General features: G+C 49.8%; 2 protein-coding genes across 4 annotated transcripts in view; one reads left to right on the top strand and one right to left on the bottom strand.

The window, feature by feature from the left end:
• FIRRM (FIGNL1 interacting regulator of recombination and mitosis) overlaps window positions 1-14,883 on the top strand; it is a 28,585-nt gene extending 13,702 nt beyond the window's left edge. The window contains exons 15-21 of one of the 2 annotated variants that reach the window (XM_084211816.1): window positions 89-184; window positions 604-717; window positions 1,119-1,223; window positions 1,539-1,619; window positions 2,345-2,458; window positions 2,742-2,923; window positions 14,777-14,883. In XM_084211816.1, coding sequence (XP_084067942.1) covers window positions 89-184; window positions 604-717; window positions 1,119-1,223; window positions 1,539-1,619; window positions 2,345-2,458; window positions 2,742-2,923; window positions 14,777-14,786 — 702 coding nt within the window. In that variant the 3' untranslated portion in view covers window positions 14,787-14,883. Of the gene's footprint in view, window positions 1-88; window positions 185-603; window positions 718-1,118; window positions 1,224-1,538; window positions 1,620-2,344; window positions 2,459-2,741; window positions 3,121-14,776 lie in introns of those variants that run through there. The other variant, XM_084211817.1, reaches the window with a different exon arrangement.
• Window positions 3,294-19,272, bottom strand: SCYL3 (SCY1 like pseudokinase 3). 2 transcript variants are annotated; one of them, XM_084211814.1, is made up of 14 exons: window positions 18,040-18,279; window positions 15,810-16,084; window positions 14,806-14,991; window positions 14,045-14,158; window positions 13,287-13,343; window positions 12,497-12,599; window positions 11,877-11,988; window positions 11,466-11,543; window positions 9,911-10,050; window positions 9,437-9,624; window positions 8,376-8,547; window positions 6,469-6,600; window positions 5,177-5,904; window positions 3,294-4,015 (listed from the first exon to the last, which is right to left on the bottom strand). In XM_084211814.1, exons 1-14 carry the CDS (start codon window positions 18,245-18,247, stop codon window positions 3,953-3,955), a joined length of 2,556 nt encoding a protein of 851 aa, XP_084067940.1. In that variant the 5' UTR covers window positions 18,248-18,279; the 3' UTR covers window positions 3,294-3,952. The 2 variants fall into 2 exon arrangements, with proteins under 2 accessions (XP_084067940.1, XP_084067941.1); XM_084211815.1 differs by lacking the exon at window positions 18,040-18,279 and adding an exon at window positions 19,174-19,272 and having other exon boundaries at window positions 3,295-4,015.
• Window positions 19,273-19,962: the final 690 nt, after the last annotated feature.

Below are 19,962 nucleotides of genomic sequence, written 5' to 3'. Positions count from 1 at the left end.
GAATGCTGCTGTAACTTGACATTCTCTCCTAAGCAGTTATTCCATGAGCTAAAATGCAATGTTACTGATACCATGTGCTCTCTTCAAGGTCACAGATGAGCCATGTCTCCAGAAGACTCTGTGTTTATTACTTCACCTTTTGGAATTTTTCATCCAAGCATTAGATGCTCAACTGATGACCCAGGTAAAAAAGAAAAAAAAAATCCTAAAACCTCCAACACCACCTTATGAATAATTCACTACATGAAAATCAAGTTCTTTGTGATTTGTTGAAATCTCAAGTGAGTTATTTCATGGTCTGGCCTTCTCTTAACAAGGAAATAATCTTCCTTGATTACTTTCCCGGCCTTCACATTTTGGTTACCACTGCTTTTGAGAAACCCTTTCCTCTGTAAGATAATTGAGATGTAAGGAAGTGCTATAAGGGTCATGCTCATTTCTTCCTAAAATGCCCCTGCAGCTTTATCCTGACCAGTTCTATTGGAGGTGCAGCATACCTCCTTCAGGTTTCTGAACTCCATGTGTTTGGATTTAAAGATGAGCCTGCTCAGCTTTCACCTGCAGTCTGTCTGATGGGGCTTTGCTGGGGTTTGTGTCCTGCAGGTGTTTGCACTGCAGTCATCCCTGCTCCAGCTGCATCCCCCGGATCACGTCCGTCTAGCCATGGTGGATTTTCTGTCTTCCACGGGAAAGGTGTTTATTCCACAAGAAGCACAGGTAAAAGGAATTGTGGCCTTAGTGAAATTGCCTTGTCTTTTGATAAAAAGACTTTTATTTAAATATGCAGTTAAGGGATCAAGTTCATTAAATGGATACAGGTATGCCAGGATAGTTGTCTTGGACTAAGGGTCTGCAGCAGGTTTATTTTTCATCAAAACGTGCTGAGTGCATGCAAGATGCTTCAAATGCCAATCCTTTGTCACTGGTGAGAAGAAACAAGAAGTGAGAATAGAATGTCACCTCCCTCACAGTGGTTCTTTAGCCAGACAGGGCAGTAGCACTCTCACATTTCCCAAACCTGTCCCTCAGTCTGACAGCCAGTCTTCGATAATAAATCATGATGGTGAGATATGCTCAACTGACTCCTGGGAGCTGATGGCTGCTTGTTCCTGTTGCAGAGGCAGGTTGTGCCCCAGCTGTCCTGTCTGTTTGCCTCTCTGCTGGCTGACCACACCTGGCTGATTCACCAGCACGCCCTGGAGGCATTCACTCGCTTCGCAGAGGTGAGCAGAGCACAACTCTGGGTGCAGGCATTTGGTTCTGTTAACTTCTCTGGTACACAAATTCTCCTGACTCAAATGTTTGCTGCTCCTCACTGCACAATCTGGATCTGGGTTACAGCTGTTGCACACTGAAAGTGCTGGGGGCTGCTGCAATTGGAAGAGATTTTAGGAGCTAGAAATGAGGAAGGATTTGGAAATGAAGGGCAGTGGTTGCTTGCATTGGTTGCAAGAGGCCAGGGACTGTCACAGAGACATCATCTATTTTGTTCCCTTCTTAGCATGAATGTACTGAACAACCAATAACATTTTTGACAGGAAACAAGACATGAAGATGTTGTTCCTTGGTGCCTTAATTCTGAAGAAGCTAAGAACAAAGTTGTTAATTTTCTGGCTAAGGTATGTATATTGTTTAGCCATTTTACTGCTATCTTAATTGATGCTGTACATCTGCTGTCAGCAATACACAGCATGGGTCTACACTTGCATTATCTGCATGGCCATTAAGTAACTTTAAAATAAACTGTCTGGTTGAACTTCACTACTTGCTTTAATCAGCAGAATTAGTAACTGCCATTCCTATGCACACTGGTCCTCCAGTACTTTCAACTTAAAAGCAAAGCATTTATTATCTTTAAACAAAAAATACTTATTAAATTGCTCTGTTGTTTATGAAAGAAGTTACCTGTTTAAAAGACAGGATTTGATAATTTGGTTTGATTTCCTTCCCCGTTTCTCTTGGATCAGTTTCTGAAATATAAATGAACATGTATGAAACATCTCAGTACCTTTTGCATATCAGGAGAAATCCTCTCAGGGGAGGTTGCTGCAAAACAATGGCATTGGGAAAGGGGGGGCAGCTGCAACTTGAGGCAGGGCTCTCTGGTTGAGCAGCTTTTGGCAAGCAGATAATTTACAAAAGAACTGGTAGCTGCCAGTGATGCTAACCCAAAGTTGTACATAACCTCAATCTTTGATCAGAAGAGTTTGTGAGAAATACTATTCTTTGAATTGCACACTAAAATCCCTCCCTCTCTCCCTTTTGTTCTGGTCTATAAGTTGTGCCTATGAAGGTTGGTAATGCTGCCTGGGTTTAGTTACCTCTCCTGGGGCTTTCTCCCTAGACAAGGCAGGTGGAAGAGACGAGAGAAGCACGAACAGAACGCCTGAAGCAAGAAAGGATTACCTGGAGTGCACAGGTTTTGAAAGTGGATGGAGAATTGCAGTCAACAGGAGAGGTACGTGTGATTCTTTAAACTGTTAATTTCTGTCAGTTCTGGGGAGTCCCTGGAAAGCTGAGCTGGTCTTGCTGCCCTCCATGTCCTAAGAAGAAAGGTCACATGCACTCCTGGCCCTTTGTATGACATTTTAATGGTCTGTAGTGCCTGCCAGGCAGCAAGAACCCTCACAGGACAAGGGACTCCTGCAGCTCTGTTCCACCTAAGGGGTTTCTTGCATTTGGATGAAGACTGATCCCTCTTCAACAGTATTAAATTGATTCATGTTTGCTTCAATCTGCAGCCTGTGGCCAAAAGAGCCTGTCACCCGCCCTCTGAGGAGCAGTTCAAGGCAGCAGTAGGCACCATGGAGGGAGCAGTGGAGGCTGTGAAGCTGCTGCTCCAGAAAGGGTCCCCCCCAGGCTGGCTTGCAGTGAAGCTGGAGGCTCTGCACGCAGCCATAGCCACCCTCAGGGACAGCCTTCGGTAGGTGCTCCTCGGGGCTTGGGGACAATGACCCAGCTCAGCTCCCTGCTGGGAGGGAGGAGGTGCCTTTGTGCTGCAGAAGAAAAAGCTGTGCCATGGGGCAGTGCTCTACAGAACTGCTGGCTCTGGGGCTGTGTGCCAGGGTGGACTGAGGGCTGCAGTGCCAGCCTCTCCTGCGTGGCCTGATGGGTTTGAGTGGACACTACTGGACAGGGGAGCTGTGGGTTTGTATACTGCTTGTTCTTTTACTGATTGGAGATAAACATCCCATGACATTGGATTCTGAATACTGAGAGGTTTGAATGTGTTGTAAAAGTAGCAGTGACCCTGTTCCTGTGACATGCAGGTACTCCACGCTAGGGTGATCCTTTAAAAATAATCTTTATTGGTCTTTACAGTTAAGAGCAGAAAGAACATGGTGCTTAAGCAGTGTGTGGTTGTTCACTGTATGGTTCCTAGCACCTCTTGTGCCATCCATTGACAGAACTATACAAACAGAAATAAATAAGTTGAATAAACTGTACATTCATTTTAAAATCATCTCTTAGCTGAAAAGTTAAAAGGAGCCATTTCTAAGGGCTTTATTTTTCTGGGAAAGGAAAAAAAAACAAACAGGAAAACCAAAGGAAAAGGCACATTAACCAAGAAACTCAGTGTGACTTTGATTTATTGTCAGCAGTTTTTCAGGGAAGGGGTGAGTTCTGGATCAATCTCCTCCACCACTCTTGGCCTGCAGTAGCACATCAGCACCATCACCACCATCACGCTGTCCTCTCTCTGGGAGCAGGGGCAGCACCACAGCTGGGCATATTGCTGGAGTGCAGGCTCACCCCTGCAGCTTTTGGCACAGACTGGGAAGGAGCATCCCTGGCAAGAGCTCAGGCCCCACAGGATCTTGTGGCTGTGCAGCAAGTGCCTGCCTTGTGGCTAAAGCAGCGCTGAGGTACTTTATCCATTGTACTGGGGAAGCAGCAACTCCTGTCACAGGATCCAGCACACCATAAATCACCTTGGTCTCGCTCAGAACTGTTACCAGTTTGTATCATCTTCCCAGTTCAACTCCTCTTCTTCACCCCAGCCTGTAGCTTCAGCCTAGAATCACATAAAATTATCAAGATTAAGGGATGTGGAATGTACTCGTGTGCTTAGCACAGGCCCAGGAGCAGGAGCCTTGTGTGGCTTGGGATGGCAGAGCATCCACCCACAAGGCCAAAAGCCCAAAAATGAAATGTCAGTATTTGCAGCTTATGGTCTTAAAGAACTTTGTCTTTAAGGTGATTCCTCTGTAGTTCAAAAACAGACTTAACAGGGAGTCTTATTTATTTTTTACTTTTTGTATCAAACCCACTTTCCATTAAAAAAGGATGCCATACATTAGATGATATCTTTCCCCTAGGAAAGAGCTGTTTTCTTGTTGTATTCTAACACTAAGTTTGCTCTCCCCTTCTCACTGACACAGAACTCACTGCCTTCCCCCCAAAATGGGGTTGGGGGCATGACAATCACAGGACATTGTGCCACTTTCAAATGTCATAAACAACTTCAGTTTACAGCCCAGGCTCCTCTCCCCATGCTCCCTGCTGTCCCTGGGGTAGCTCTCTTGAGGCTGAATGAGCAAAACAACTTGAAGTCAACACCTGTTCCCTAAGGGAGTTATATGTTGAAAAGGGAATGCTGCATTCCCCTCCTTGGAAACAGCAATGGTCTTTAGAGTCTCCCTGAGTGGGCCACAGGGATTTATCTGCTTAAAGAAACTCCAGTTTTGTGACCCCCCTGTCTCTGAAATAGAGAAATGTTTCAGCTATTCTTTCATTAAAACAACACAGCCAAAAATCTTTACTCTGTAATCCAGAGGTTCAGGTTTCCTGGACCTTAATTTCCAATGCTATTATGTTTTGCTAGAGTCAGGAAAAACACTTCAGTCCTGAGCACTCTCTGTGCCTGAAAGCCCCTTCTGTTTGTGGATGGGACCGTGTCTGTTCAGCAGCCAGGGTCCAGCCTTGTTCTGCCTGTCTTGACAAACCAAAACTCTCCTTAACAGATCACAGGATTCCAGGATACAGCAGCACAGAGTGAAAGCTGGAGCTAAAACTCCTTAGTACGTGTAGTAGTGTACAAATGGAGTCCATTCCCTGTTTCCTAACAGCTCTCTCTGCTCTAACAAGTGCCCACTGCAGTACCTGGTGCCTGCTAAGATGCTGTGTGCTGAGGAGCCTCTCAGGGCTGCAGTCACCTAAACCTCCAGCCTCTTACCTCAATCACATCAGCTGCTGCAAATTTGGATGAAAACAGCACAGTCTGGGAGGCCCCTTCTCTGCTGGATACCCCACCTGAGTGAGTGGGAATAACTGCTTCTGTCCTTGCCTCAGGTAAAATCAAGAGGGAGGAAGAAGGTTTAATGTCTGGGATCATGTCAGCAAACCAGTCCAGCTCTGGGTCTTGCACAGGTTTCCTCTTCACTTTGATTGTGAATTCCTCTCCCAGGCCAGACTCTGATGAAGACTTCAGCCTTTCCTGAAAGGTTTTTGGCAACACGGTTTCTCCCAGTTGTTCCTCATGGTCCCACTTGTCATTGCTCCAGCTGTTCCCATGGCAAGGCTTTGTGGGGGGACTCAGTCTGAGGCTTTTGAGTTCTTTGCTCAGTTGCTGGGTACCTGGCAGAGGCCTTTCAGCTGCAGCAGCCTGTGTCACAGTGGGGCAGTTTCCTGAGGACAGTTTATGACTGGGGCTCCTGGGTTCAAAGTCATCCCAAGGCTTCTCATCTACATCATGATCAGCAAAATAAGGTCCCGTGCTGCCCGGCAGCTCCTGGGGCTGGATTTGAATGTTCACAGTTTTCTCAGGGTCTGTCTCCTCTGGCTCACTCCAGTCTGGCCACTCCTCTGCTGGCTTTTCTGAGGTAGTCAAAGAGCTCCTGCTGCTCCCCAGTGTATTAATGCTTCCAGGAATTCCATTCAGGGGGGGCTGAGTGCCTTGCTCACCTGTGGAAGACAAAGGTGTTACCTACCCATTTAAAGAGAGCAAGTGCAGGCAGAGTTGGAGTTGTCTAAAACTTCTCGACATTACAGGCACCACCTGGCATGGGAACAAGCCAGTAATTGATTGGAAGGAAATCCTTTTGCATTAGAAAGCAGGGACACCTTCCTGCTTGCGAAGGAGGGAATTCACCTCAGAGCCCTGGGGCAGTACAAGCTGATTGCTGATAAGCACGAGGTGACTGAGAAAAGGCCATGGAAGGAAACAGAATCAGCTCTGTCAGAATGAGCTGCCCTGTAAATGCAGAGTATCTGGCGAGCTGTGAGGGGTGAAAGCACAGCACAGCATCTGCCATAACAAAACAAATTCAAGTCCAGGCACCCAGTGTGTCAGCTTCCCAAAGAGCTTTTCCCTAAGATATTAAGGAGCACACTCCCCCTCCTTCACTGTTGCCTTCTGTGGTTCACTGACTTTCAGATCAGCACATGGGGGGAAAAGGCACATCTTTTCAAGCAACACTTCCATGGTGAACACTTGATTTCTGAAAGAAGCACTAGGGCACGTTTTACCTGTCTGTGAAGCCAGGGGATTGTCCTGTTGCACAGGAAGCTTTTTGCCAGAGCTGGGGAACAGGCTGGGACTGCTCTTCAGGGGCTGAGAGGTTTGGTTTCTCTGATTGATCACTCTGTGACTGGGGGAGCCTGCCAGGATAAAGGAAAAGAAAGGACACAAGTCCACAAGGTGTGCTGTCAGTCTGAGCTCAACTGCCTGCAGCACTGGAATGTTCTTTTTGAACAACACTGAGGCCTGGCACAGCAATCCAACAGCTGCACCTCCTGATCCATACAGAACACAATACTCCTCTGTTCCTGCTGCCTGCAGCTTGTGTCAGTACAAAGTTATGGCAACTGTACACGGTCAGCTTTTGCTGAGATGTTCTTTCAAGAAACACACAATGAATAAACTGATTAGGATCAGAGCAGATGCTTTAAAAATGCTGTTTGCCACCTGGCTGGATCCAAAATCCCAACTGCGACACAAATCCCCTGGTACCTGCCTTATACAAAAGCACTGCACTCACTCACAGCAATTCCAAGCATAACTCATGACACTACACAAAGCCCTTTCCATGCCTGGGGTGGGCTCAGCAGCTTCCTGGAATGAGAATCTCTACTCTGAAGGCTGACTGCCAGCCTGAGGGGAGGTGGGTGGTGGGCAGTCCAGGCCCTGCTTTGCAGCTGCCCAAGGCAGGTGTATTTCCCTGGCTCAGTGATGCCAGCTTGGCAAGCACGTGGTTGCAGGTCATTTTTGGGAGCTGCCAGGGTATGATCAGTACTGGTGAAGTTTTACCAGCCTCAGCTGTGTGGGACCCTGTTGCCACCACCTCTAAATGGCATAGTTTGGGCCAGTGCTGCACTTCCTTCCACGGGGCTCATGTGTGTTCCCAGCCAGCTGTGCCACCAGACACACATGTGGCCCACGGGAAAGGACTGCAAGGACCACCCCCTCCCCCACTGCCCTTCATTAAGGGCACATCCTTTGAAAGGCTTGAGCAAACAGCTCATTAAGCATCACATGCTCAGCCTCCTGTGCTGCTTTTTGCAGATCACTCACTGTTGAGGACAAAGGTGGGGTTTTTGTTGTTTATCAAGAGTTAAATCAGATCTAATTTTAAGTATATTCTGAAAAATAAACCTGGTTTCAGCCTGTGATCCAAAGTGGTTTATTTACTACAGTCTACTAAAATAAATAATGTAAAGAAACTAATGCAGTGAGCCATCCACAGATTTTAATGAAGGGTGGTAGCTGCCAGTACACACATAGACAGGAAGCAAGCACTTAAACTGATCTGTCATGTATTTCATTTGGTATCTCTACATCTAAAGTTACACAGATGCTGACTTCCCTTGTTATAAACATTCTTAATTTCAATATCCAGAGAAGCTTTCCCTTAGCACATTTGGTTCCAAGTTATCTAGCAGGTGCAGGGGCTACTGTCTTCACTTGCATTAGCTGAAAAGCCTCCAGAGAGCTGATAAAATAGGGAAGTTCGTATTCCTTTTCCAATCTATGAATAGAAATTGGGGGAAGAACGTGAGATTTACTGGTTTTAAGAACAGAAAGGACAGAGGGAATATTCAATAACTGCCTATATAAGTCCTTCAGAAAGAAAACACAGTTTTTCCACAAAAGACACACACACACACTATCTGCTTTACTCTTAAATGAAGAAGAGGTTTCACTTCTTCCCAATATGTTTGGTGTATTTAAAATACTTTCATGTAACTATTCTTCTGATATCAACTCTGTATCTGCTAACAGCACCTAACTTAAAATCCAAGTTTGGCTGCAAATTAGCTTTTTTTTTTTTAATTAACCTGTCACCAAGAATAGATCAATAATCCAAGAAATTCTGCCTATGCTGCTTGGACAGAACAGATGAGCATCCCAAGAACACTCTGACTATATCTTTTACCTTCTGGAGAGAGATCAGCAGTTTTCATGAAGCTTGGTGCAGAGCTTTTGAAGATCTTTGTTCTTTCTCCACCCACAACCACTTCAGGCCCAAGCAGGGAGACGAGGACAGCCAGGCTGTGCAGGGTTATGGCCACGATGGAGTCACTGGTGTCCCTCAGGCCCAGCAGCACCTGCACCAACAACACACAGAAAACTCTGGTTTTGCACTGCTTGCATCCTCAACTGCTACTTTTGCAGCACATCTCATTTCTAATCCCCTACAGCCCTTACTGGATGTTGTTTCCTAGCATAAAATCAGCCTTTCACTTTGTGCTACCAATTAAGTAGGGTGGCTGATCCTAGTGGGTGAATGGGGCCCTGAGCAGTCTGGTCTAGAGGAAGGTGTCCCTGCCCGTGGCAGGGGGTTAGGTTAGATTAGATTAGATTAGATTAGATTAGATTAGATTAGATTAGATTAGATTAGATTAGATTAGGATGGTCCTTCAGGTCCCTTCCAACCCAAACCGTTCAGTGATTCTGTGAAGTCCCATATGTTGGGGAAGGCGAAACAGGAAAGCCTTATAAATATGATTGCCTGGCAAAAGATTTTGAGAATATGGAAACTATAAGTGAGATTGAAATGAAAGCAAGCTCTGAGATACCTGAGATACTGAACAACTGGAAAACAGGGTTTAAACAGTTAGGGTTTAAAATGTAACACAGTTTGGTAATGTGATGATTCTTACAGGCTGTATGTAAATGCTGTAGGATTTGTATCTTGTACTAGATTGGTTAGTGAGAATTAGAATGTTCAGCACAGAAGAAGATTTATGGTCCTGTAACGGGAACTTCTCTCTCTTTTACTCTTCCTCGCTCTCTCATCCTCTGTACCACGCTCTTGCCTTCTCTCTCTTTACTTCTCTGGGGCTGCTCTGAGCTGTGGCTGGCAGCTCCCAGCAGGGCCCTGCACCCAGCCCTGTGCAATAACCCACAAGTTCCACGGCCTGGCTTCAGAGATCTCTGCTCTCTGTCCATCCCACCCCATCCTCCAGGATGCAGCACCCCCTGTGCTGCCCTGACCTGTGGCAGTATGATGTTCTTCAGCTCCTCCCGAGAGAACAGCTCGGCGTAGGCGTGGATGTGAGACAGCAGCACCATCCTCACGTGCTCCTCGTGCACCTCAAAGAGCTTCAGCAGCACAGGGATCACGTGGGCCTGGAACAGGGCTGGTGACAGCAGGCAGCTGGTCTGGCTCTCCCCACTTTGCTCTAGGGAACAGAGGTGAGGATGGGAAAAGGCTGCTTCACCCACCAGAGACAGCTCACCCAGACGCTACTGAGTGGTGACACCAGGATCGTTCTAATTCTCCTCCCAGCATCAGCAGAGCAGTGCAAAGGAGGAAGCACAGATAACTGTCCTGTCCAGTTCTGTCTCTTTCAGCATTTGTTCTGCTTAGGGAAACACCACTGTTCCCTTGATCCAATGAAACAACTGCTCTGAATTCATTCAAAACTTGTCAGGAATAATTATGATGAAGAAGTATTTAAAGGTCACCTTTCTTTGGGCCCAGCAGATGAGGAAGAAAACTCTTGACAGCTACAGGTTCTGCAAACACGAGCTGATTGAGCAGGAGAGGCACCAGCCGTGACGCTATCAGCTCCTCTGACAAGCCAGCCACCCTGTCCAGCAGGAATCTGCATTCCAGGAGACAGCAATTAATATCAAGGCAGCATTCCATGCATTTATGCCTGTTTCCCTTAATATCATTTTCCCCTTTTTGTGTCTGACTCATCCAGAGTCAGTGTCCCACTGCAGCCTCTTTCTCTGTCTGCACTCTGACCCACAGAGAGAAGCCTCTGCTCCTGCCTGAGGCAAAGACAGCACAAACCAGGAGCCAGAACCACATCCTGCAACACCCCACACCCGGATCACGGGCTGGCACAAGCACATCCAGCTGGCACAGGAAGCTGCTGGGGCATCAAACTGCCTCAGAGCTGCTGGCATCTCCTGTGAAGAGCTACACTCAAAACTGCAGCAGAGAGTTCTCCTCTCACTCCACAGCCTGGTCCATTGCAAGGATTTTCCTGCTGCTTTGGAAAAGGCTGTTCTACCTACCACACAAGGGAAGTTTCCCTTGCACAAACAGAATCCCATTTTGAAACCACTTCCATCTAATGAGGCCAACAGATTGGGTTTATCAGGGTTTAATTTTGTGCAACTGCTCTTGTCTGCCAGATTTTCATTTTTAAAATATTAATTATCAGCTACTGCTTTCTCTATGCTTGGAGGAGACCAAGAGGAGCGTGCACATGCTGTGAAGGCCTCTCTGCCTGAAGAAGGGCAGCATTCCCCTATCTTTAAGCAAAGTGTTCATCCCCTCCCTCAGTAAACTCTGCTGACACAGAGATAGTGAGAAACACTCTGAATGCTCCTGCTAAGGATCCCCATTCTCCTCTTACTTCTCCACTTAAACCTCAAATTAATTAAAAATAACTGATGTATAAAATAGGCAGGAAAACAGCTCTGTGAGAACACCAAGGCTCTTCTATATGGAAAAAGAAAAAAATCAGCTTCTCCCCTTTTCAGGGCTAGATAATACCATGATTACACAGAAAATTCCCTGACAGAAAAATTCTTGAGGACCACAAAAGTGGGATTTACTGCAAGATGTTCCACTACTGCAGCTGAGACATCCATTACAGGCAACAGCTTTATTCTTGGCACCACATGATTAATTCACCCAGCAAGTCTTACTGCAAACTCTCTCACTGGCAGCTGTATCCCTCTGGAGGCTGGGGAGCATCAGGAGCATCAGGATGATGCAGAGCAGATGATGCAGGGACTGCTCCTCCCAAACACCAAACCAGTCACAAGGAATTGGAGGAACTGGAAATGAGGTGGGGAGTTTCCTCTTTGATAGGGCTCTTACTTTGGCTGGAGTACCCAAAGTGTTACAGAGTGAACAGGGTTCTGTCAAAGCCACCAAATCTGCCACCTGAGGAAGCACCTCTGGCCAGGAGCCTTCCCAGGTCCCCCCACAATCCATTTGCAGAAGCGAGCTTTATCATTCTGAAATAAGAAGCTTCCACATCACAGTTCCTTCACTTACTTGAAAAATTCAGTTTTCTCCTCCTCAGACTTTAGCGTTAAGGTCTTCAGAAAATTCACAACTTCCAGAAAATCATTCCTAAGCACAAAACCAAAAGCTGTCAAGTGTAATCCTCAATGATGCCTAAACCACCCACTGTGAAGAGATTGAAACCCCTCACCACTCCTTTAGCAGAGAAAACAGACAGAGGGACCCAAGTTAAATGCTGGTGGATCAAAAGTGCCAGCAAGGAGGTGACAGCTGAAGGCTGCTGCTCGGCACCTCTTTGGGAGGGCTGGTGGATCAACCCTCCTAATTCAAAGAACCTCTTTGTCAAAGAACCCTGCAAGATGCAGGGATTAAGTCTGCGCTCCCATCCCACCTTCAAAGCAGTATCAAGACCCAAGAGAGGCCTGATATTCCTGTCCTTACCTGAAGAACTCATGAGACAACAGGCTGGACAGTGGTGGGCGACACTTTGGGTCTGGATTCAGCAGTGTACAGTGCAAGGTTTGCTGAAAGCTGGAGAGAATATCTGCTGAAACTGAAATCCAGAGCACCTACAGTTAGATTTCTATCTCCACACTGAACAAGATACCTTCAGGACTCCTCCACCCCCCACAAAACTTATTTTTAGCAGAAGTGCAAAAGGAAGGGGAAAATAGCATTTCCATTTCCCTTCCTAACCTGCCTGGCTACTGGGCCTCCAAGAAGTGCTACTGTTCTCCCAAGGAACTTCCTGCTGCCTCTCTGCTGGAAGTGGCAGCCCCTACTCAGCTGTGGCTCTCAAGACCCACTTGCCACATCCATAACCCTTGGCAGGACCCCAGCAGGTTTGGGTCGTGTCACACGGGCTGGTGACCTCCAGCCACACCTGACCACTTCCCCAGAGGAAAAGGGGAACACAGGAAAAAAGTCTGCAAACAACGAACAACACTGGCCACTGAGCTCACAACACTCCTGCCAGCTGCAGAGCAAGGTGGAATGTTCAACCACACAAGGAGTGAACCACAGGGCCTGTCACCAGCAAAATAAACCAGTGTCATTCTCACCCTGATCATTGAGAACTGTCAGGAGATTCTCAACTGTTGTCCCAAATGCGTAGGCGTCCCTCGCATGCCCATAGCTGCTGGGCAGGATTTTGAAGTCTGCAGACTGAAAACAAAACAAAAAAAAAGAAAAAAACCAGCAAGGCAGGAGCTTATGAAATATGTAGTGTTTTCCATAAGTCTTTATTCCCACACCCCACCATATACACTCTCTAGTTCTTTTTATAGGCACCAAAGCTCCACTGTGTACCCTACAAGTAGAATATTATGCTAAAAAAACCTCCCCTGGGGAATTTATAACCCAAAGGAGCAGCTCCAACATGATGAAACAACTCCCTGATGAATGCAGGCAGTCAACAGCTTTCAGCATTTCTATGGAAACAGGCAGTAATTAGAGAGCAGAAGTGTGCTCCTTCAGCACAAGCAGCTCCAAGGATTCTCAATGGTGAGGAAGTGACTCACAGGTAGGAAAAAAGCTGTGCTGAAAGTTACACAACCACGGGACCACACTGAGCTGGGCACTCTCAGCAACTACTCTGATTTTTGCAAAACTTTGGTGATTTAGAAGCAACACAAAGAGTTTGAAAAGTAGCATTACCAGTGCCCAACACCATTCCCAAAGCAGGGATAGGACAGAGGAGGGAGAAAAGGAACAGAGGTAACCTCAGATAATATCCAAGAGCCACTTCCATGCCATTTAGGCATGAGGAAATACAACATGAATGTAAAAGCATTTGCTGACCACCAGGTTTTTCTTTGCTGGCAGCAGGGAGCCCCTTGAGCTGTCACTCACCATCTCCTCGCAGGGGATGCACGACTGGTCTCGCACCGACCTCACGTGACAGAGGAACTGCAAGGACAAGAGGGGGCCATGAGCTGCCTCTGTGTCCCCTCAGTGCCCAGAGGGGGCCATGAGCTGCCTCTCCCTGTGCCCTCAGAGCCAAGAGGGAGCCATGAGCTGCCTCTGTGTCCCCTCAGAGCCAAGAGGGGGCCATGAGCTGCCTCTGTGTCCCCTCCGTGCCAAGCAGCAGAGCAGGCTGTGCCCCTGGGCCGGGGGTGGCAGCAGCTGTGCCCCTGCCCCTTCTGCTGGCAGCCAGGGCAGGCTGTGCCTGACTCTGCACAGCAGGCAGCAGAAATCAAAACAGGAATTGTTCTTTCTGCTACCAAGCAGTGAAAATGCCACCAGTACAAGCTAAGGAGGCATTTAAATTATTTTCCTTAATGGCTTGTTTCGACCTGAATCTTCCTGCTCTTTTTAAATTTTTAGATCAGTCCAGAAGGGCAAAGATTTCTCACTCTCCAGCCAGCAGTGTCCCTTAGAAAAGCAGCTGTGTTTTGGCTAATGGAGAATTACTTTGTGTGGACATTTTACTTTATAGTAATGGTGTCCTCAGAGCAAAGATCCAGGACAGAGCTGGAAGTGAGCCAACACATTTAATAGCAAATCCAGCTAAGTGGAAGGACTTGGGCCTTCACCCCCATAGATGGCCAGATTCCACAGGCCAAGAACCCTCCCCTGGCCATCCAGGGTGCAATTGGTTTGGCTCTTACCTCTGGGGTGGCTTCACTGAATTTACAGACTGTTTCCATTCCTCCCAGCTTCCAGTGCCCATCCTCACTCACAAACACAGATGACAAACACACGTTGTTATGCGTTAGGTTTCCCTAAAACATAAAAACCAAGAAAAGGGTAACTGACTTGGGGCATAGATGAAGATGTAGAATCTTAATCAGCACTAATTAGGTACTGCAGGGGGCTGAGGGAAAGCTGCCAAAAAACCACACAGCTCCTTGGGACTTTGTGGGTGACCAGCAGGTGCCAGGCAGGAGGGCCAGGGTTTTAGAGCAGACAAAGCCCTAATTGTCACAGCCCCTGCAACGCAACTGAAAATCCAGGGAAGATCTCCAACTGTGAACACAAAACCCCAGAGCTACAGTCTAAGCTGGGATTTACCTGCAGTCCTGGGCAAACACAGTGCCCAGACAGAACAGCAGTGACACCAATCTCTGGCATGAGCTGTACACAAACACCAAGGCCAAGAGATCCCAGCTCCCTAAAGCAAGAAGTACTACAAGCAGATCCATGAACTGAGAACTGCTTCCTCCCTCATTTCCACAACATTTTTAATTACCCTTCCTCCTCCAAAGCAGGCAAGTTTAGCAGTTTCAGCCTACAAGAACTGTGGGGCACGTGTCTGTCCTTTTGGGAGGAATCAGCAGTGAGTCACCCAGACCAAGCCAGGTACAACACTCTCCTGTCACATTTCCTCCATCTCCCAGCAGAGCCTGTTGATGCTGCCAGGGGTACCTACCCTATCATGGAGGAAGATGAGTGCCAGCAACACATCGTAGATGCCTGCACAGATCTCTGCAGCAGAGAGTGTCTCCAGGACCATCTCCAGGGGCTTCACCCGCTCTGTGACCAGGTGGATCCCGTTGGCTTCCACAGTGCAGGAGAAGAAGCGCAGGAGGCAAGGGTGGCGCAAGGTTTTCAAGTGCTTCCAGAACAAAGATGTCTGTTAGACCTCCTCTGGGGCAGCTCCTCCCGGTGCACAGCTTAGTCCTGCCCCCTTAGCCATGCTTTCCCATGGAATTCAGACAGCCCATCCCTGCTCCTCACCAAGCACCCAGCAAACTTCCTCGCTCAGACTGCAGAATTTTTTAAATTACAATGAAACAGAATCATAGAATGGTCTGGGTTGGAAGGTCCTTAAAGACCATCTTGTTCCATCCCCCTCCCATGGGCAGGGACACCTTCCACTATCCCAGGTTGCTCCAAGCCCTGCCCAGCCTGGCCTTGACACTTCTAAGGATCAAGGGGCAGCCACAGCTTTGTGGGCAACCTGTGCCAGGGCCTCAGCACCCTCACAGAAAAGAATTTCTTCCCCTATATCTAATCTAAACCTACTCTCTCTCTCAGTCTGAAGCCATTTCCCCTTGTGCTGTCACTACATGTTCTTGTCTCCATCTGTCTTGTAAGTTCCCTGCTGGCACTGGATGGAGAAAAATCTTAAACAGGATAAAAGCCATACTCATAATAAATATGGTCTTTTGGATGGGCTTCACCCAAGAAAGAGCCTGACTTGAATCAGCAGGAGGAGGCAGCAGCTTGCAAAGGCTGTCTGAACATTGCATTGTCTGAACATTGCTGCCCTCAGCATGCAGCACACAACGACCTCTGCAACTGCCAACCCCCTTCTGCCCCATGGCCAGGCTGCCTTCCACTTTCCTCCCGCCCTCAGTCCCAAGGGTCTGACCCCGTTAACAGACTCCCATCCTGCAGAGCTGTGCAGTGTGTCCCAGGCACAGGCAGTACCTTGGCAGCTTTGTTGACCTTCTCCTGGCTGTCCCTCTTGTACACGAACACGGAGGCGCGTTTGCCATCCTGCAGCACGGCCGGGTGGATGGTGTGCCCGCTGGGCAGCGTCAGGGACGGCTCCTCCAGGCTGTAGCTCTTCAAAGCGCTGTTCTCCGAGCCCATCCCTTGCACAGGTGCCCTGCTCACCACAAACAGGCCCTGGCTGGAGGAGGATTTGCTTTGGGCAGGTTTAGTTCCAGCAGGTGCTGTCCAGGTCACGTTCAGAGCATTTTCTGCAAAGCACAGAACAGCCATGAAGAACCTCCTCCTGCCAGTATCCTCCCCTTGAGCTTAAGGACAAGAATGAAATCCCCAAAGTTTACTTTGTAAAGGAAACCCAGTGTCCACAAAGGGGTTTGGATCAACAGGTGGGCAGCTCTCAGCTATGGGGCTTGGACTGCACTGGCACCTGTGTCAGTATCACCAGCAGCTCTGACAGTGCAGCACCCACAGCCCATCCCTGACTCGGCTGCCGAGCCGAGAGCCACCAAAAGCAGGATCCACCAACACCCCCAGGCACACAGACACCTGCTCCAAGGGTTTCACTGACACTAAGCATGGTGAGCAGCTAGGAAGGGTGACTGCCACTCCACAAGGAGCCCCTGGCCTTCTTAAAAACACCATTCCCCAACTCTCCAAGCCAGAGAAGAATTCAGTGAAGGAGGAGGGGTTACAAGCTGGATTTCAGGAGGTTACCTACAGCCAGGTACCCTCCTCCAGGAGCATGTTTTCCTCCTTGATTACCTTCTCTCCACATGACAAATATTCCTTCTGCCTGCCAACCCTTCCTTCCTCCCACAGCCTGTCAGGAAGAGGCTGACACAGATTTCTGTGCCGTTTCCTCACACACAAAACCAGTAAAACAAACACACTGATTGCAGAGGCTTTTTTGGAAAACACTGACCCAGCACATGCTCTGTCATCAGGCCTTGTGATCACAGGCCACGGGTGAGACCTGAACCTGTCTGCACACAGAAGTCAGCAAACCTTCCTCAGGAATCAGAGGGACAGAGCAAACCCTCAGTTTGCAGGAAAAGTGGGGGCCATCGCCTACCCCCAAGCTTTTTATTTTTTGCAACTGGAGAATTGCTTTATTGGGGTTGTTCCCAGCCATGACCTGAGGCTTCAGGAAGGCAACAAACAACAGGGGAGTCTCCCAGCTCCCCACCACAGCTGTTCCACCCAAGCTGCTGCTCTGGCCCCTCACCTGTGTCTCCAGTTAGGTCTCCCAGGAGCCCTGGGGTCAGAAGTCTGTTACAGTTCCCTGGCTCCTTTAACCCTCCAGAGAGTGCCAAGTGAGGGTACAACAACCCCTGCAGCCTGAAATGGGGGGGTGAAGAGGGGCTTTTAATTAATTCTGCGTCCTGATCCACCTAAAATCTGAACTGAATTAACTACAGAGCTTGCAGCTTCCTCATTCTCTCCCCTCTGGTGTCAGGCATGGATCTGCACCTTTTCAGCACTGATTCCTTAAATGGGACCTTTAAGATATAAAGGGAAATTTATGGAAATCTAACCTGCAGCTTCCCAGCACTACCCAGAGGGGCTGACAGGTGAAAAGGAAACACACTGCAGCAATAACACATGCCTCTAAACTTCGTTTTTCTTCAGTGAGCTCCCTGGCACAAGAGCATTCATGCTGCCCCCAGACAGAACACTCTCCTCTGCAGACAGAACCTGGGAGCTCTGCCCTAGCTGCCCCAGCTCATCCTCCTCACCTGTGTGCAAGGCACTAGCTGCAGCTCCTGGGCACAGCCAGTGCATTTCTCTGCATTCTACTCTTCCCAGCTGTGCCTCATCTAGTTGTTCTACCTCAATGATTTCTCACTCAGGACACCTGAAAGCATCTGGGCTGACCTGATGCCTCAGGTTCCTCCAAATGCACGTGGACATATTTGGCTTCAGAGAGAGACACACACACACACAGGAACAGAACCATAGAATGGTCTGGGTTGGAAAAGACTTTAAAAGCTCATCTCATTCCACCCCCCTGCCATGGGCAGGGACACCTTCCACTATCCCAGGCAGCTCCAAGCCCCATCCAACCTGGCTCTGGGCACTTCCAGGGACGGGGCAGCCACAGCTTTCCTGGGCAACCTGTGCCAGTGCCTCCCCACCCTCACAAGGAAGAATTTCTTCCACACACCTCACCTAATTTTCCCCGGGTTCCATTTGCAGCCATTCCCACCTTGTCCTGTCACATTTCCTGATGAAGAGTCCCTCTCCAGCTTCCCTGTAGCCCCTTCAGATACTGGAAGGCTTCTGTGAGGTCTCCATGCAACCTCCTCCAGGCAGAACAACCCCGACTCTACCAGCCACAGGGGAGGTGCCCCAGTCCCTCTATCAATTTCATATTCTACTCTGGACTTGCTCCAACAGTTCCGTGCTCCTCTCATGCTGAATATTGCAACACCAGAGTCATCCTCACGCCTGTGATGCAGCTGAGACCTGCTGTACAACAGCCAGCGGCAAACACACCGCCCCTCTCCGGGGAAGCTCCTCTCGGGATCAAACACAGAGCAGCCTGTGGCACCCCGAGCCTTCCAGCTTTTCGAATGGCTATTGAAACTCCAGCTGGCAAAAGCATCTGCAAAGGTCTGTGCCCAGGTGCGGCTCTCCGGAGCCAAAACAAACCATTACTCACGCAGCTATGAGTTAAGAGCATTAACCCTTTTGTATCTTATTTGCAACCCATTGGAAACGTGAAAATCAGAAGTAATACACAGAACACCCTGGAAGAGACAGGAGCCCGGCAGGGAAAGCCAGAGGGATTGGCAGTAAAGGACAATGTGGATTCGCTACCAGAAAGAGGCGGAATTCCCATTTAGCTTCCGTGCGGAGTGAATGACAGCCGCACACACAGTATGCACCCGAAACACACACCAGCTCGCAGAGAGCCTGTTCCCGGCTTTCCAGGCGCCCTGCCCGCCACCTCCCAGGCCAGCAGAGCCTCCGGGAAGGGCTCTCAGCGGTGCCGGGGCTTTGCTCCCGAAGGCAGGAGTCTCCGAAGGCGACAGCTCCCAGTGCCCGCCCGGCACCCCGCACGAGAGGCCCCTGGCAGGCAGGAAGGATCAGCGCTCCCCCAAGGCCGCTCCGACCCCGGGCACCGGGCAGAGCTCGGTTTTAACACACGGCAGCCCCGGGTAACGCCGGCTGCGGAACAGCACAGCCAGAGCCGCCACTGCGGGAGCTTCGCCCGCTGCCCGCGGGTCACAGCCCGGCCCGGGGGGCGGCACCGCGTCCCCAGCGGGGCTGGCAGGGCCCGGCCCGCCCGTCAGACCCCACGGCAGCCCTCACCCTCGGCCCGCCCGTTCCCCTTCACCTGTCCCCGCCGGGCCGGGGCTCCGGTGCCGCTGGGCCCCGCCGGCCGCTCCGTCTGTCCGTCCGTCCGTCTGTCCGTCCTTCCGCCCGGCCGGCCCGGCAGCGCCGCCCGCCTCGCGCGCCCCCTGCCGCCCGGCGGCCGCAGCGCCCTCAGCGCGCGGGGGCGCGGCCCGCGGAGCGCCGGCCGCCATTTTGGGTGAGGGCGCGCCTCCCTCCGGCCCCCTCAGGAGCGGGAGCCATGGCACCGTCGGGGCCGGAGGAAGCCTGTGGGAGGGAACAGTGCAGCCGTGCGCCCAGCAACGCCACTGGAACCGCTAAACCCAGCGCCGGGTCCGGACTCCTCCTAAACACCGCCGGGGATGGTGACTCCAGCACCTCCCTGGGCGGCCTGTACCAGTGCCTCACTGCGCTGACTGTGATTTATTTTTTTTTTTCCCTCATATCTAATCTGAGCTCCCCTGTCCCAGCTGGGCCATTTCCTCTCGTTCTCCCACTGCAGGCCCGGCAGAACAGACCGGGCCCAGCTGGCTGCAGCCTCCTGTCCGGTGGTTGCCGATAGCGATGAGCTCCCTGAGCCCCTCCGAGCTCCACACCCCCAGCTCCCGCAGCCGCTCCCCTCACAGGGTGTTCTGTAGACCCTTCACGAGCCCTGTTCCCCTTCTTTGGACACGCTGCTGCCGCACAGTGTCCTTTTTAAAAGACATTTTTAAACGTCCTTGCCCTCCCCGTGCCCCGCTGAGGTCCGGGCCGCGGGGTGCGGGCGAGGCAGGTGGTCTGACAGGCGGCGTGA

This window comes from Fringilla coelebs (genome assembly GCF_963513975.1).
Source record: "Fringilla coelebs genome assembly, chromosome: 9".
NCBI classification, from domain to species: domain Eukaryota; kingdom Metazoa; phylum Chordata; class Aves; order Passeriformes; family Fringillidae; genus Fringilla; species Fringilla coelebs.
The sequence above is the reverse complement of the archived record's forward strand: the minus strand, read 5'-3'. Positions and strand labels throughout refer to the sequence as shown.